Below are 19,152 nucleotides of genomic sequence, written 5' to 3'. Positions count from 1 at the left end.
ATTTCATTTGTTTACTCTTAATACTGTAACAGAACAGTCGACATCACACATCTGTTAGGTTCTAAACTAATCCATACGATTACCGGAGCCACGAGACCGAAGTCACTATTGTTTTAAATAACGGCTCTCGCGTATTCCAAAGCGGAACGCGAAACTGACTCGTGGTAAAAATAAACTTGATGGCGCTGCTGATTCGTACCAGCTCACAATAATACAAGTAAAGATTCCAAACACAAATGTCAAACGTTAATGCAGACGAATTCTGTCGTAACGAATAGGTTCGTGCGTTTTCAGTGCGCATTCTAGATTTGCCGTTCAAGAATGAATGCTCGTAGTGTTTAATTTACCAAATAAGTACAATTTGCCTTTCTCTGCTGTCCGTACAGATCAAATCATTCGCGAAGCAATTGCTCTTGAGTTGTTAGGTCTACTTCGGAGGCGCTCGGGCAGTTGTTAGCAAATCCCATCTCTCCTGGCTGAGCCTTTGCTCGCCCACCTGTCCTGGTGAAACTGGAAAGGCCTCCGGGCCACCTGTAATCTTTCAATCATAAAAAAAACAGCTCAAATTTGCTATTAATCTTCAGAGAACTAGTGTGTTGTATTACTGTAATAATAGCACGGCTAGTAATAATACCTTCACATTGTCCTCAACTGTCATACGTTCTTAAAAATTCACTTTCATTTTTATGCTATTGGTCGAAATCTTTGCATATAACGACGTATTCAAAAAACGTCCATAACGTTAGTGAAATTAATTCAAGCTTCTAGATTACGTATCAAATAATTAGTATAATTACACAATTACGTTATGATATTATTATCATAGATAAAATTATTGTGTTTTTTTTTTACTGAACTTCCGAAGACCGTTATTCGATTTTATAAAATCAATACGAGAGTGTTTTTATATTATATCGTAGTATTAATTTGCAAAGTGGTTTTGTATAAAAAAATCGGTGATTTATTAATTGTGAAATACATAGGTCTTAGAAAAGAGTGAGAGAGCCAATTAGGAACTGTAGAAAGAGTAGGAAAGGAAAACATATTAGGTTACAATATACTTATATAATAGTTCGTAATTTTCCCTATGTCGATGAAGTTGGAAAATATCTTGTATCCCTCGCTGTCCAAAGATATCATGCACTAGCGGAGGAGCATTTCAGGCATTTCATTACTTTCTCGTGAAAGTACTAAAAAGATCTTTGTCGTGTCGTTATAATTGTATATAGTATAATATGCAAATATTTTTGGCAAACTTTCTTCTAAGTGGTACCTCTACAGGAGATCATCTACGTAATATGTGAAATAAAAAACACGTACATTCATGAATGTACCTAAATTATAAACAGCGAATAATTTATAATGAAGATAGACATAGATAATAAATTTTCGTTTATAGTCTGAAGATAATTTTTACGCTTACGTGACGTTACTGCTGTCGCCTAGCAGTTACGATTTAAACGGTATGACTCTAATTACACAACTGAGACTTCGGTTCTTCGACTTGATTGTATCCGATTTTGTTTTTTATCTCACACGGGGATGTTTTATATAGTTAATGGAATCTAGGTGTGTTTCAGATTTTGTTGGTTTGATTTTTTTTATACCGCGGTTGTTATTGGATGAAGGTTCATTCCAATAGGCGTAATTTGATGTGTCTGTAGCTGAGTGTTTTTACATACACACGCATCCTGGATTCGAAATCGTCGACCTAATAAAGTATATTATATGTAATTGAAGTGTTTTTTTACCTTTCAATAAATATCTACGAAACATAAAATATTCTAGTATTACTGGAAATAAGCTTAGAGATAAATTTTGAGAAAAACAAGCCTCCATTTCGGCGCAATAAATAACAAGTCGATGCCGTCGTATAGATAAAAAAGAAATGAGGTCCTTATCAATTCACTTCAATAGATGTCATGCGATATTTTATTATATAATCTTTTTCGCATAACGAATGGAGGACGAAGTGAGTGTCAATTTATTTTCAAGAGAGAATAGGTGACATTGGTAACCTATTCTAGATTCATAAGCCTAATATTCTAATGGCCTCATCACTCAAAGATATTATTTGGTTTTGAACTTTTACCAGAATTGGACACTACAATATCGATGTTCATATTGAGTCATTAAGTGGAAGTCTGAATTTTACTCTGATATTCTTCTTCTTCTTCTTAGTCGAATACTTCATTGCTGAAGGTCGTGTTCCTGAAAAACCTTCGTGGCTCATTGTACCATCAACTTCCATTTGCTTCGGTTTTCGGTTCGGGCTTTTCAGGGCGTTCGCAACAGAGAGTCCAGTGAGCGCAATTATCTGATCTGACCAACGCTTTGGTGGCCGGCCGGCGGGTCTTTTCCCTTCTACCTTGCCCACCACAATCAATCTTTCAAGGTTTACTTATATTTTATCTTTCACTCTGATATAAACGTCTGAAATAAACTCCCCTATCGCATCTATTCCCAACAAAGGCTAAACACTGTCATCCGTGAATTAGGAGTTTAAATATAAATTATCTGCAACGTTCCACTGATGTTCTTCACTGTCCTAATTAGTCAAGTCAGTTCCGTATGCATAAAATGGGTATCTCGTTAGGAGCATATTTTATTCATTCGTTTCTTTTGAATACTGAATGTGAAATAAAATTTAATGTAGTGTTTTAGTTTTGTTGCCGGTTGTGTCGTTTATCAGAATCCCGTTGTCGAGTATGTACTCAAGGTGAGGTTGTCTCTTACTGATTCGAAGATATAAGCGACCTCGTGATTGACAGAGTAGGTATCAAATAGCGGTTATGATGTGGGTGGGTAAAAATCACAAAGTTGTTCGGCACAAAGATGTTCAGTGTTTGTGCCACCCACTGGCCAAGGGTCTCGCGTTCCGTAAGGTAAAGGAATGAGTAGAGAACACGCTTGATTGTGAACTATACTACTATGTTGTTTCCTAGTAACTGGCTTTTACTGCGAAGCAATAAGACTGACCTGAGATTTTAGGAGCGGCGGCGGTATTTAAGTCGCGCGCTATGGATTCAATTAATCGATAATAATGTGATATCACAAAGCTCGCATACGTTCCATCACGATTTGTACTAGTATAGTGCTCACGCGAACTGCACCCACTTAAACTCTCTCCAGATCATCCAACTGACTTTCTTCAGAATAGCTGTGCTAAGAATGTAGAACTTCACGAAAACCTCAGATTACAATCGATACATAACTATCTGAAGACAGCACCAGAACGCTTTTTCGAAAAAGGAGTGTCACGCAATAACCCTGTAGTTGTGGCCGCTTCTAATTACATTTTTTTACTGGTGATAGGACCTCTTGTGAGTCCGCACGGGTAGGTACCACCGCCCTGTCTATTTCTGCCGTGTAGCAGTAATGCGTTTCGGTTTGAAGGGTGGGGCAGCCGTTGTAACTATACTTGAGACCTTAGAACTTATATCTCAAGGTGGGTGACCCATTTACGTTGTAGATGTCTATGGGCTCCAGTAACCACTTAACACGCGGTGGTCTGTGAGCTCGTCCACCCATCTAAGCAATAAAAAAAAAGCGATGGGGAAATGCAAAGCCATCCTAAACATATCCTATCGGATCCTCTTGATCCACTCATGGTGCTTTTAGGCACTTCAAGTACCGGTTACCATTCTCGTCGAAGTCATGTTGAAAAGAGTTCGATATGCAAATTAACTCATAGACAAAACTCACTGAGTTTTTCGCCGGATCTTACCAGTTGGTAGTGATTACGATCTGGTAGTAGATAGAGCGAAGCACTGCTCTTGTTTGCACTAGTATGACAAGTTCTCTCAAGGTGAACTCTATAACTTACCTACCCGGCCTAGTTGGAATAGCCCCTTAGGCTACCAAAGATTAGGTAGGGGAAAAAAAATCGGTACCTGATAAGTATCATGTCGACTGTCAAATCGTCTGCATATCCAACCAAAAATGAACTACCCTAGATTAATTATAATTGTACCTTATTCTATTTACTTTAGTGACGAAGCTTAATAACACGTGGTTTCAAAATTATTAAAGGTTTATTTTTTTTCGTCTGATAAAAGGTCACCTTCGCTCATGGACATAAGCAAAGCACAGCCAAGCCGCTTTATCTCAAGTAACGTCATTTGAAGCGTCTCAAACAAAATAGTCATTCTCAGAAAATAATATAATGATATCATGAAACTGAATATGTGAATATTTGACCTTTACGCGTTCATTTTTCAACAAGTTATTGGTTTTGCGTTATTCATCGCGATCTGTCGTCTGTAGGTATCAGGCGGCTGACGTCACAGTGCATATGGCAATATGCACAATGTCTGTTTTTATAACATTCTAGATTCATAGGTGCGTAGTGAAAATAAAAAAAAAGATGCTACAAGACGACCTTACCAGCCGTGGTCCTAAATTATGTACTAGTATCTCGATTATGCCGGTGTTCAAATACTTTTTTTTTTAAAAGGAATACGTGTCTATAGTTTCAACAGTTTGGTCTCATAGTCTCAAACTGGTGGTAGGACCTCTTGTGAGTCCGCACGGGTAGGTACCACCACCCTGCCTATTTCTACCATGAAGCAGTAATGCGTTTCGGTTTGAAGGGCGAGGCAGCCGTTGTAACTATAAGGTCTCGCCTTAGAACTTATATCTCAAGGTGGGTGGCGCATTTACGTTGTAGATGTCTATGGGCTCCAGTAACCACTTAAAATCAGGTGGGCTGTGAGCTCAAAAATAAAATTAAAAAAACGTGGGTAGTACACCAGCCAGATGGTCAGATCTAGTAAGAGAAGCACTTGGTGGTGGTCTGTACCATCCGGTCCGTGCCACCCATGACTGAACACAGTGGAAGAACGTCACATGTGGTCGCGATCTTCAGTAGTGAGGGAACGATATAGAAGAAGAGTCTATAGTCTCAACAGATTGAATATCCACAATGAAGAAATATCATTCGCAAACGATATCATATGCACAGACATATATTATACCCTTTAAACCAGAACGCATGATTGAAGGCTAAATATAGGCAGCATGACTACCATCTTGCCTTTAATATATACTGATTGAATAATACTATGATACAAAACTATGTGTATGATAAGTTAGTAACACATATGTTCTAGGAGAGGATCAAGTCTTTTTTTTCTTGCCGATTCGTCTAAGTTATGATAGCGTATTCCGAAACTGTGCTAGTCGCAATGAATGAAAAAATCTTTTTAATTTGCTTTATTTTCCCTGTCCACAATTCACATATTTCATTTCATAATACGCCCCAAAAAAATCATGACAAATCATCATCATCATCATCATCATCAACAGCCTTTATCTGCCCACTGCTGGACATAGGCCTTCCCCAATGCATTCCACATAATGCGGTCCTCCGCCTTCCGCATCCAACGACTTCCCGCCGTGCGCACTAAGTCGTCAGTCCACCTGGTTGGAGGACGCTCCACGCTCCTTGTACCCATCCGTGGCCTCCATTCGAGGAGTTTCCTCCCCCACCTCATCATGACAAATCGCAGATGCAAAATTTCCCGAGTAGCATATTTGGGTCGCTTTTGCGACGCCAACGCCACTATGTAGACGGTGTTATACTGGGAACTATGTTCTAGAGTGGAAATGTAAAATTTTGATAGAAAAACAAAAACACCGAGTGACATTTTTATCTAGACTTTATTCTCAACACATTGGCGGAAATAAAGTTTGATCTGCAACACACACGACGAATTATTAATCTAGTATGGCTATATATTTTTATGATTGATAACGACAGCGACTGGCGTTGTCATGTTTTTGCATCGTTGCCATCACGTGTTTTTTTCTATGTGATTCGAGATTTTACGAATAAAAGAGAAGAAAAAAAAACGTCTAATGTGTCGTGTAAACTTTAGGAATTATTTCAGTGAATAGTACGTTTTTAAGTTTACAAAATTAAAATGGCGATCCTTGACACGTTTCAGCTGACAAACCAGCTAGCCCAGGTCAGTCGGGATCTCAGGCGGAAGTACAAGCAGCTACAGAATCAGGTAATCTCTTTTTGTTTAAATAATACTAAAGATATTGTTTTGACTATTTCTTTTTTTTTGCATTTGACGTATCATATGATGACAGATGACATTCATTAACTGTCTAGCAAAAGTTTTAATTTTTTTTGTTTGTTAAACACATTGAATTATCAAAATTAGGGTTTCAGGTATTAAAGTTTGAAAAGAGAAAAAAAAAATATATTTTGTCTATTATAAATAACTCAATTTAATAAATATAAGCGAATTTAAATCAAATAATCACGATTAAAATACTTTTACGACCTGCGTGGTCGACGGACGACCTAAGTAAAAAAAATTAAAATTCGTCGGAAATTCGCGTCGAAAATCAATGAGAACAACGAGTTTACCACAAATTCATATTCAGTTTTTATGAGTTTTAGTGATTTTTAAAGATTTCAGTATTTTTACTCGATACTCAAATAAGAATCTAATCAATGTTTCGCCTTTTGCAGATGCGGCTCGTGTGCGAGGAGCGTTCGGAGCTGACTGCCATCGTACAATCGCAGCAACGGGACATATCCGCGTTACAGCAAACTAAAGCGCAACAAAAGGTTCGGACCGCATTTTAGATCTATTCTCACTTGTAACCGATTATCGAATTTAAAATCATTAGTATCGTCTATTGATCGTCAGTTAATTTGTAATAAGGTCATTGGATTTGAAGGTATTTTTTTTTGTATAGTCAAAGCTTCGAATGTACTTTCAAAAAGCCATTTGCGGGTATTTAAAAAATATCGTATTTCGATCTAGAAACCCATTTCTTTCGTCATGAATACTTTTTTTTTTAGATTTATTAAATAAATACATAACTTAATGGTTATCTGATTGTATTTTTTTAAACAGATTAGCTGACCCGGCAGACTTCGTAGTGCCAAATAAAAAACTTAAACTTTTGTATAAAATAAACTTAAGACAAACAAAAAGAATCCGTCCGACGGGGGTGGGGGGGACATCAAAGGGAAAACAAAATTGTTATTTTTATTTAATTCCGAACATTTTCATATTCATCTAACATTTTAAACCTTCTCTGGACCTCCACAAATAATTCAAGACCAAAATTAGCCAAATCGGTCCAGCCGTTCTCGACTTTTAGCGAGACTAACGAACAGCAATTCATTTATATATATATAGATTTATGTTATTGATATGTTATTCTTAGTTTTCGGAAAAATAAAACGATTTTTTTATGCAGAAATGCGCAACATGCGGCTCGACGTCCCCCGAAGCTCCGGACGAGGAAGATCAATCGACGAAAGCTTCATACAGCGCGATACTGCACGAGCGGAATGAGCTCCAGCTTAAATTGAACCGCGCCGAAGAACAGATCCGGGCTCTGCAGATCGATCCGCAGCCAGACAGGTAAATAATAAAAACGTACACATCATCAGAAATTTATGCCACCACTTTTAGGATGACATTTGTATACATGACCTTTAGAGTCGTCTTGGCCTAAATGTTAAGACGCCCGGTGTAGTCTTATCAAGTGAATAGCTGTACCGTCCGCATCGCTGGGCATTAAAAATTAATATTATTATTTCTCACCGCTACAAAGATTCTTATCATTAACGCCCCCGCAACTGGTGTAGGGAGTCCAACACTCATATAAATATTAGCCGTTAAGTACATGTATTTTCTACATGGATACCAAGTTTCAAGTCAATCGGATGCACGGTTCAGTAGTTATAACGGAACATCCGTAAAAACCACTGTAGATTTATATATTAGTATAGATGCAACCATATTAAACTACTTTCAGACTATGTTATACTATAGTGCCATATAGTATAGCAGCGTATACTTAGCCAAGAATATATAGTACAGTATAGTGTGAACGTGTCCATAGTAATGTATGGTGCGCGATATTGTTGTGCTATGAGCTATACACTATATGCTATTATATTATAGCGTAGTCTGAAAGCAGCTTAGGAGACCTTAGAACTTATATCTCAAGGTGGGTGGCGCATTAACATTGTAAATCCATCCACCCATCTATGGAATAAAAAAAAAGTCTAAGCATGTCTTCAATTAAGAACTTGTTTTCCAGTAGCGGTTCAGACTCGTCGCCGTCGCTGAGCTCGGCGGCGCCCGACGAGGAGCCGCCCGTGCAGGGCCCGCTGCCCGCGGAGCCCGACGACGCCCCATGGAAACGACGCGGCGGCATCAGGAAGTTGTGAGTTCTCAAACCCTCCTAATAAACAAACAGATCACCAGATCACTTCACGGCCGATCTGTAGTTCAACTTCGGTGACAGGAGCGCCCGTGTATGGCGCCAACAATTATGATACGTGAGGTCGATGTCTCAATTGAATTGCATAACGGCTGTCCCGTTAGCCTGGCATAGTCTTAGTCACTTCACGGTAGGAATACACGCTCCACCTCTAATTTCATCTTATACTCATTATCGGTGAAAAGTAATATTAGATATTGTTTGGAAAAAAAAATTAGCTAATCATTAGATGGTGTATATAGCAAATGGTAGTTGGTAGCGTGATTAATAGAATACATTTTGATATTCGGTTAAATGATAAATGTGGATTAAAAACTTGGTCGGTGTGGTTCAAATTTTTCGTATGTCTGCATGTTTTGTGAACAGCATGAAACGCTCGTTTGAAACTCAATGGCTTTGTGGTTAATTATACAGACGGGTTGAGCTCACGGTCCACTTGGCATGTTAAAAAGGTTAATGTTATGGAAGTTATACTTCTCTTGACGGGATTGAGAAAAGGCATCATAGTGAATTCTTATTTGTAAATAAAATGAAAACTAATAATAAATAAATAAATAAATAAATAATTACGCCAAAGAAGTCGAACTTCTAACTTTATACTTCAAACTTTAATAGAGAAGAGTTGTTGCTTATCACGTTATCGTGAAGATGAAAACGCAAATCAAACAAACTGATGCAAGAAGTTGTACAAAATACAACAAGATACTATCACTATTAGTTCTGTGTGAAATGCATCATTAAAAGTCTACATTTTTTTTAAAAAGAAAAATAGATGGCAGTTTGAACAAAATTCAAATGTCGACGAGTAGCATCTTAATTCTCCTTGACCAATAGAACTGTATTCTAAACGTCACAAAAACTAAAATGGAAATAAAATAAAAAACTCGCGATTAAACCGTAAAAGTAATTTTAATTATTATGACAAGTCGCGAAAAACGAAGAAAATACCTACGATATCGGCATTTTTATTTTGGCACGAAGCAATCGTTATTTGTGGTTTGAATTTTTAAACTGCTGAAACAAAGCTATCGAGGTTTCAGTTTTATTTCTGGACCAGTGTCAGCATACGCGTGGGTTTGTCTATGGGCCTGTATGTCTATTAATCCTAGAAAGGTGTATGATCGTCAGGGCGGTTTGGTTATATACCAATATCGCTTATAATATTGCTTCACCATAAAGCGTAGATTAAAATTCTATTTCAATACTTATTTCACAGCAAGATTAAATTTTAGAAGAGTAGTTTTTATCAGCTACCCGCGAATGGTACGTAAATAGGCTGGGCTTCATTCATAATCACATTGTTTTGCATCGTACATAATAATGACATAGCAAGCACTGGGAATGTATGAGTGGTAATTTGGATTCATATACACATTTTATAATTAACAACTCACTTAATACGGTTTTCATTTTGAGAAATTTCTCTTAATATTCGCGGCACTCAACAAGGCTTATTTGCTTTTTAATAGGTCTTAATAATTTTCATAATGCCAATGAAAAAAAAAACATTTAACTAACGATACTTATCTACCGGCTTTTATTTGGTTCTGGTACATTTTTCTTTATGGTTAAATTTTTATTGGGCCGTAGTGAAGCATGCTTAGGTATTAAGCGTAACAAAATTTTCAGAAATTGTTCTTTTTTTTTTTTCAAAATTATAAATCTTCTCTTTTTAGGTGTGTGTTTTTACTTAAATTTACGGAAAATGACACCAGGGCCGAAAGAGATCATGCACACAGGACTCATCGTACACTAAGCACGGAGCACGGTACACGCATGAATTAAAATGAAAACACATTTTTCTATATTTCCAGTTGAAATAATCTACGGAAATATTCTTTAGATGACGCTTACAGTGGCAACACCGTATACGTAGTTGACTGACAACACTGGTAATATTGTTGTATGAACAAAATGGCGCACCGTTAGGATTATTTTTCAGCGGGAAATGTAGAAATGACTACGTCACAGCTTTTTGCTTTAATTACAAATCCTACCTTTTTCTTATTTTAATATTATTTTCATGTTTCTGTTGTTCTGTTTCATTGCATTTCAATTAAATTTTCATTGTAATTTCTTCATGTTATCAATCATTACTAAAATTTATTCATGTCAATGCTTATTTAAAGATTTGTCAAATTATTCTATTGCCGTTTGTGAAAGTTATGCACTTTAAGAAAAAAACATTGTTTTTAATCAAGGTTTTTCAATAAAATAACGATCGAAGCATTAAATCTTCTTCACGAAAACTAAGCAAAATGTGCATCAGTTAAAATAGCAACAAGTGACATTTTGACTATGATTTCTATAAAATTCAAATTCAAATAAAGTTCCGATAAAATTACTAGTTTATTACACAACATACATAATTTCTTAATTATAAAATTTACGAAAAATGTAATATTATTTTCTATTTAAATTTTTTGTCAACCTTATATATATGTATCTATATATTTTTTGTTTTACCTGTATATCCATTTTTTTATTTCCCATCCTTTTTCTTTATTTCTCCTTTTTTATGTTATACCTCCTTGAGTATATTATGTTGCGGGTTGGGGCAGGTGCGAGTTGCTGTTCCACATTAAGAACCAAGGTCGTCGCTCGCCACCGCCACGGATCTCTTTCGGCCCTTGGTACTAAAGCCACGGACGCGGAGGTATTTCGTCTGCGTGTTCGTGTCCTTAATGTTTGAAAGGTGATCTCTGATTGAAAAGAAATGAGGCAGGTGAAATGAGGTTCAAATCGAGAATCGACCTAGGAAGATTCAGGACATCTGCCCACTGAGTTTCTCGCCGGATCTCATCAGTGGGTCGCGTTTCCAATTCGGTGGTAGATTCTGCGAAGCACTGCTCTTGCTAGGGCCAGTGTTAGCAACACTCCCGGCTTAAGCCCCGTGAGCTGACCTACACGTCAAAGAGAAGCTGAAATAGCCTCTCAAGGTTATCAGCATTAGGTAGGAAAAAAACAGGAACCTTTCGCGTCGGTCCTTACGTGTGCCATAAAAATTATCAATACTGTTTGGGGGGGAAAGCATGATATTTAAGTGGAAATCTATGAAGCAGTCTCTAAGATTGATTAGACTAGAAATATTTCCGTGTTTAAATCAAAATAGACTTGCTATTGCCCAGATTGTTCTAGTCATGCTAATATGCGTACCTTCGTGAAATATTTCGCAGTACTGATACTAGTTACATAAGGATGATGTCAAATGTCTTTATCGCCTGTCTTATTAGATGTAATCGTTATTTTCAGAGACGCCTTCAAACATAAGGACACTACTAATTAACATACTTTAACCCTCAAGTGATGCACAGTATTTAAAATAACGTCGATAGACTCACATTAGTTTGTCTTTGCATGAAGTAGATATTAATAAAATAAAAATAATATTTTCCTAATTCAAATCTGTTCTAGTAAAGTTTTGCAGTAATATTTTTAGTGCAACGAGGTTTAATAGTTAGTAAAAAAAGTTTTTTTTTTAATGGACATTTATCTTTTGGCAGTTTTCGCAAGTTCCTTGCTGAGTGTGATATCTCCGTGGGATCGTTCCCGCGTCGTTCACTTTCCACGTTCGGTGGCAAGGCTACCTCGACCCCCGGCTCCGCCCCCGCCCCCTCGTAGACACTCGGACCCCAACTCGGCATCCGAGAAAACTGAAAAACACCGAAGGTACTCCGATATAAAACACCCCGCCTCCAGATTAGACTTGCGACAGGAGTTACAGAATCTAAATCCCAACAGCCATGAGTTCGATGGTTGGCTCGGTGCTAAATTCGACGAGAAGGATGAACGTGTTTGCGACAATCGATTTATTTACGATCACGATGTTCCCTTGCAAAGGTCGATATCACTCGACGGGGGCGTTGAGATATTTAATTACCTACAGAGTTTGGGATCAGATTGGTCGGGTAGCAGCGTCGGCTCTGCGTGGACGATCCATTCCGAGGATCGAGACAAACTAACGATGGAACAGTACAGGAGTTTCGAGGATATCCCGGCTTCTCCGATTAAAGGGAAAAGCAGGCGTGCATCCTCTGACGTGGATAATGCGTTTTTTGGAAGGAATTTAGCTCTGTCTGTATTAAGGGACAGTTTTAAAGGCGTGGAAACGAACAACAGTAGTTTCTCGCCGCAGATAAAGAAATTACAGAGGTGTTACACTACATCTGGTTCATTCGAGGACTTCGGACTACGAGTTTCATCTCGGAATTCATTCGATAGTATGGCACGTGATGTCTCTCAACATGTAAGAAGAATATCTAGCACTTCTGTTCTGGATTGTACTAAAGATGGATACTCAAAAGAAAGAAGCTCCCAAGTAACTTTTTCGCATTCCTATAGTGACAGGCGTTTGGGATTGAACGAGTATGAGGATGAGGATTACATTGAAATGCGTGTTCCTTATTACAGAAGTATATCTGTTGCTTCGAGCAGTGATGGTAATGGGGCGGGGGGTGTTCGTCGGAGGCGGGTAGGCGTGTTCGATTCTTCGTTCCCGGGAATCGTTAGAGAAAGGAATTTGAGGATGGAGGTCATGAAAAAGGGTTTTGAATCCAAGAGCTGCGACAATCTACCGACTCGAAGAGTTGACGGGTCCGGCTGTAGAACAACAGATCCGGCTGGTACAAAAATGTTTAATGGAACGCATAAATGTAAATACAGTGACCTGAGAATGTCCGCTAATGAGATCTTGGATTCGATCGGAGCAAAGGAAACGTGTGTCAATTTAGAAGCGGCGGATAAAGTCGTGCCCGCGATCGTGGTTACAGACGCCGACTGTACCGATGGCGGTGTTGCCAAAGCAGAGAATATGAAATCTTCCACTTCCAATTTAGTAAGTAGAAACTGTGACTGTCGAATTTGTACCGAAGCTGAGGACGTAGAAGGTAGATGTTTCCTGCGTAAAATGCTAAGTAAATTATTTGTTAAGATGGTACTGTGTAGCGATTACGGTAGGAAATTGACGTATTGGGACGAGAATAACAACATGAATGAAAATGAAATGTACACTTGTTTCACTAATATATTGAAGTTAATGCTGGGTTTGTGGTTGCGGCATTTAGATCATAATTGATTTAGAAGTTTTAAGAATTGATTGCAGTTTCTTTGTCCTTTGAATTTTCTAAGATGCGAATAAATTTTGCTGGATATCAAGCATAAGATTTAGCATTGAGCTCGATCGTTAAATGGTTTTTGATAGCTTTAGAAATAATTCAGCATTGTGGGCGTCGATAACGCGGTCACTTGTAATTTAGCTAATATGGTTATAGAGTGTTGCCAGTTATTACTAGTTTTAATGTTGGTAGAAAAACTAAAACCTACGAGAACTTTTCGTAGCTTAGTATTGTGAAAACTCCGGTTCGTGTTTTCGGCTTTAGTGTATATTTAAAGTAGTTTTACACAAATTTTCCTTAAGCTTTTCCAGATGCTTTTTTGTCTCTTCAATAGGTAAAATTTAAAATACTTCCCAATTTTCACGTCAATTTCCTTCTATAACAATATTATTCGTAAAACTCGATGCAATATCGTGAATCGGAAGTCAAAGAGCATAATGTGTTTTAGTCGGAACGACTAATTAAATCGATACGATCGCTTTACGATAGGTTTATGGTATTGATACTGTTATTATTGTGTCAAGACACGATAAATCGTCTCCGACTTTATATGTCGTGCTCTTTGATTTTCTAATTTCGCCTTTCATGTGTGACTGATATTCGAGGCTGTGTTTGTGTGTGTGTATGTGTGACTTATATTTTATCGTTGTGTATGTTGTCACAAATTTTTCTTTGAGCGTTATCATTTTAACCGGTGATTTTAAGAATACTATTTAATTTGTAAGATGATGCAGCTTAAAATGTATGATTCAGGTAATTTGGTGAATTATTATATAGCGAAACGTGTTGTTAAAGATACATCATAATTTGTATTAAATCGTATGGAAGAGCGAGTGCCATTTGTTGTTTCATCAACTCACATCGATTTCGCAAAGAATACGTCATATCTTCATACGTTTTTTGGGACGAACGATTTTGATACTTGTAATACATTATTGTGAAGTATTTTTGGCCTAAACAGTATTCACGTTATTTATTTTAAATGCATTGACGTTTTTTATCTATATTGTATTAAGCTTTACTTTAAGAATTAAAATATATTTCGAGTTACCAAAAAAATAGCCTACAACAATTTACGTATGTTCATTTAAAAAAAGCACATTGACAATAAAATTTTGAAGACAGAAAAAAGAGTAAAAAAAAGATTAGAGAAGATTAAATATAAATAAATAGTCTTGGAGATTTTTCAGGTTTAGCCTTACAATAGTAGTTTCTCCAGACGTAGCTTATCTATCAATATCGTTCAAATCAAATTTGTTTAGTTTTCAGCAAAGAATGAAATCAATACAAGATGTATTGTTTTAAGGATTTCGACAGACCAATTTAATGCTTCCATAAATAGGTATACGTATGCGCTGTATTTATTGGCTTGCGCGGTTATTGGTGGCTAAGCTACGATTATTTATTGAATAAGAATAATGTTTGTTAAACATACTTGATACTTTAAAAAATATATCGACGCTTGAAAGGCAAACGTGACTAAGCGACAATAACTGCTTTGTACATAAATGATAGGCAATAACCATATTCGATGCGCGAAAAAAATATATATTTCTAGGTCTATTAAAATCATTTCAATCCTACAGCTAGATCCGTTAAAATAGATTTTTTTTCAGGTATTTCAACTTTAAATTATGTAAGTCTACTGTAAAGTTCAAGCATTGTCGCTTAGTAACGTTTGCCTTTCAAGCGTCGATATATCGTCTTTAATGTTAAATGAATTTTCGAATTCTGTAATAAAAATAAGAAGTGTTTGGGTTTTCTGACATCGTAAGTTAATATTAGATATGTTTATATCTTCCCGAAGAATACGTGTCTCTTAAGATGTCTATTAAAATGAAACACCGAAGGAACATAGTTGTAACAGTATTGGTGCTTAACAGATAATTAAAAAATTTAGTATCATCCACACGGACAAAACTAATTGCACGTTTTGGCGAAACACAATTTATTTCTTTGTCATCTTCGTTGTCTGCCTCAATGATTGTCGTATAGTTAGTTCAGTATGTATCAATTATTAGCGTGTATTGCGTGCTGTTTATCTTACATTCAGTAAACAAAACTGCGCACCGTAAAAAGTAACAGTTTATTTAAAAACTGAGTTGTAAACTTACAAACTAACCCTTCTGTAGGTGTCCACGCCTCGACTCCGTAGGCTATGATGGATTACGATGGATGGCTACGTAGGTAGCATTAGTCGGATACCTCTGTCTTAGCTTTGCGAAATGGAGGACGAGGAAATTCGACGAAATTTATCGAAAGCTCGTCTTCTAGGAGCTTCGCTCTTCTGCATAACCATAAAACGGTATCAGCCAAAGCGAGGCAAGTGTGTACATTAATAAAATTTTACATTGTCTATTTGGTATTTAATCTGGTAGCACAACTTTATAAGTACTACTTATGTACACACATGCTAGTTCTTTTAAAGATCTTTGAAATTACTTCATATGATCTTCAGTTATATCAGTAATAGCTCTGAGCTTTGAAATGAATAAATGGTAAAGTTAAAGACCAATATTTGGATAAAAGTGACTTAATTTTGTTAATAATTTTTTTTTTCTCCGAAAACAATAAATTGTTTGAGTTATCTCAGAACATTTTGCATTCTCATTGATCTAAGCGTAAAGTGCTGTTGAATTTTCCCATTTTTAATCATTTAAAAATAGTTAATCCAGTGATTCTCAACCACTGTTCCACGGCACTTTTGTGTGCCGCCATATTTTGCGAATATATAATAATGTTAATATTATTAAATTATATCATTTTAAAAAAAATATATTTTAAACATGAATATATATATTAAATCCATAAAAAAAATTATAGTATATTTTAGTTTATTTCGTATATTAAAATTTTTTGATAAACTATTTATGCAGCGTGTTGGAGTAAGTAAATAATTTTCTTTTTTTTTTGTGTGCGGTTAAATTTTGAAATCGTTAAATATGTGCCGCAACAAAAAAAGGTTGAGAATCACTGAGTTAATCCAATGCAGGCACCTTGCGTGTAAAAGTCACGTTGTCTCAAATGGTTCCTTTTTTTCAAGAGTTCGAGACTCTTAAACGACAAACCACTTCTTATTTACAATCATTACATTCTAAGTTGGTCCCAATCTATTAGTTGACTAAGAATAAGTACCGTACATTTGTTTCCAAAGCACAAATATGAAATCTAAAAATACCCATAATAAGTGTGCAGTTGTGTTTACTGTGTAATCTCAATGGATATTTATATTAATATTATTTATTAAATAACTAACATTGAAAACGGCGAGTCATGAACTTTGAGTTTTGACACCTACGTGATTGAATGAATATGGTTGTTTAAGAACGTGTAAATGTAAACCGTATGGTGTAAGTTATTACGTCAAATTATAACGTCTCCCGTTGGCTATGGAGGCAAATTAATATGAACGGCAAAGTTCGTGGTTGGTTGTTTTAGTGTAATATTTCCGGTCTTATTCATAATGGTTTATCGGAGCCCGGTACAGGAAGACAAAAGTGTTTTTTGTTTTAAACGTTTGATAAAATTCTTTGTTAGGGCCTCGATCACAAAAACTCCGTTAAAACACCCAATGTTGCCATTTCTTGGACTCTAAGGTAATTCGGTCATTGAAATTGGGCCGATCCCGACTTTATATAAACCCCCGTCTCGATTGACTTCTCAATTAGGTCTTATCGCATGTTACATTAACTCATTGCATAATGCTATAGCAGCTTCTGTCCGGCTCAGGCCAGTATACCTCATCCAATACCACCGGTGCAGTACAGACGAGTAGCGGCTTCATTAAGGCAAACAATTTTTTTTCATAATCAGATGACTCCACTAGGTCTAACATACGATTATTTCTCACGACCCGCCGATTGTTTTGAGTTTTTAACTCTAAAAGTTTCACACTAGCTGCAACTGTCAATCAAAGCGAATGTCAAATGTTAAAATATTGAAAACCCAATCAAAATATACAGCTGACCGAAGTCGGCCATGTTTTTTTTTTGTTCAGACCTTTAAAATACAGATATACTTAAGTAGGATCCTAGCTTCTTACAAATTAAGGCACTGTTAATGAGCGCTTCGCATCTGCCGAATCATTTTGTGTGCTTAGTGCGAGTTTTTTAACGTTCTCGATAGCGTAAAAGTTAGCTCATATTTGTATGGAATGGAAACGTTTGCCTTCCTTTGCCGTTAGGGGCGCTGTTCCAACTGCATACAAAATTGGGTTAACTTTTACGCTATCGAGAACGTTAAAAAACTCGCACTAAGCACACTGAATAACGTCTTCTTATAACGAGTTTATAAGCCTACGATAACTCATTATGATTAAGACCGTGTTGTAAATTTCTGAAACGTTTGATAGGCTTAAATGACGTTTTATTAGGATCGGTTTATAATATTCTTTAAGAGTTTTATTGTGAATAAGTCACGTGGGCTCTTTATTTGCTCTCGTGTAGTAAGTATTAGGAGTTGCTTCATTCCAATTATATTTTATTAGTATTGTCGTTTATTTTACTTCTAGTCACAGTACTACTGGTTGCTAGATTAAGTTTTGTTGAAAATAATGGAAACGAGGAATAATTTTGGGGATTTAAAAAACAGAAAAGTAATAAGACGGCAATTAGTATTACGATTCATGAACATATATTTGTGCTGTACTTGATATTAAGTTGTCAGTCACTTTTGCGTGTTTTGCGAAATGTTGTGTTTTGATAACATCTTTATATATAATATATGAAAACAATTTATTTCTATCATACATCATTCTTCGTTTTAATGAACATTCTTTATAACTACTAGGTACTTATAAAATATTGTTTATTTTAAATTTGAACATCTTTTTTCGTTATAATTTCTTTGTGACCTCAAATTATATTTCACGTTTTATAAAAAAAGACATTTTTATGTTCTATATTGATTAATATTAATTACAAGTTGACGGTGTCAAAATATATTATCTGTTTATATTATGTGAAAATGTGTTTTATTTGTGACCATGGTTCCTAAGTTATATTCTGTTAAGTTAGGTTCGTAGGCAAAAAATGATTTGAGTGTGTGCCACCACGCTTGTTGCATTTGAGTAACTTATGCCTTGATAAAATCCTGACCTAAAATGGTACTCTTGGTTGGACTATCTGTCGTATCTATATATTAATACGTGAAGCAAAAACTTTGTATCCCTTTTTACGAAAATTGCGCGAACGGAGGAGTATGAAATTTTCCACACTTATAGAGAATATAGAGAAGAAGTGCAAAATGCTAATATTTTTTTTAAATAATGGATAAAAAATAAATTAAATCAATAAAGAAAACATTACACACACTACATACCATGTATTTGACGCACACACGCACGCATACTATTTATTGTCAAACTTTTGTTCTTGACGTCTGTTGTCAAATTGAGAATAGATTTGTTTGTCTTTGTTAATATTTTTTATAGTGTAGTCTTGGCGAAATTTGTGATTATAGAAGTATAAAATACAATCATAATAGTGTACAAACTTACAATTCCAATTAATTATTATAGTCGAATTTCGACTACTGCGGGACCTCTAGTCTCAATAAATAAATCCTAATAGATTTAAATCAATCAGATCAACAAAAAAAAAACGTTATCCAAAAATAGTAAGTAAAGCTATTTTTGTTTCTGCTTCACCTGATGGCTCGTGATAATAATAAACATAACTTATATGATTCGTTTATTGGAAGTGCCTTGCAATAGTTCCTAAACACGAAGGCACATTGTAGAGCGTCTTAATACAACAGTACTAAAAATACGTTTAAA

The 19,152-nt window shown here is 36.0% G+C and overlaps 1 protein-coding gene across 4 annotated transcripts in view; it reads left to right on the top strand.

Annotated features, from left to right (window-relative positions):
- The window catches only part of LOC101738089 (RILP-like protein homolog), a 31,738-nt gene extending 13,396 nt beyond the window's left edge, over nucleotides 1–18,342 (top strand). The window contains exons 4-9 of one of the 4 annotated variants that reach the window (XM_038016487.2): nucleotides 5,949–6,014; nucleotides 6,488–6,586; nucleotides 7,228–7,394; nucleotides 8,083–8,205; nucleotides 10,824–10,918; nucleotides 11,766–11,923. In XM_038016487.2, coding sequence (XP_037872415.1) covers nucleotides 5,949–6,014; nucleotides 6,488–6,586; nucleotides 7,228–7,394; nucleotides 8,083–8,205; nucleotides 10,824–10,902 — 534 coding nt within the window. In that variant the 3' untranslated portion in view covers nucleotides 10,903–10,918; nucleotides 11,766–11,923. Of the gene's footprint in view, nucleotides 1–5,948; nucleotides 6,015–6,487; nucleotides 6,587–7,227; nucleotides 7,395–8,079; nucleotides 8,206–10,823; nucleotides 10,919–11,765 lie in introns of all 4 variants that reach the window. The other 3 variants (XM_012692767.4, XM_021349725.3, XM_004929001.5) reach the window with 3 other exon arrangements.
- The last annotated feature ends 810 nt before the right edge of the window (nucleotides 18,343–19,152 follow it).

Source organism: Bombyx mori, chromosome 16 (assembly GCF_030269925.1).
Source record: "Bombyx mori chromosome 16, ASM3026992v2".
NCBI classification, from domain to species: Eukaryota; Metazoa; Arthropoda; class Insecta; order Lepidoptera; family Bombycidae; genus Bombyx; species Bombyx mori.
The sequence above is the reverse complement of the archived record's forward strand: the minus strand, read 5'-3'. Positions and strand labels throughout refer to the sequence as shown.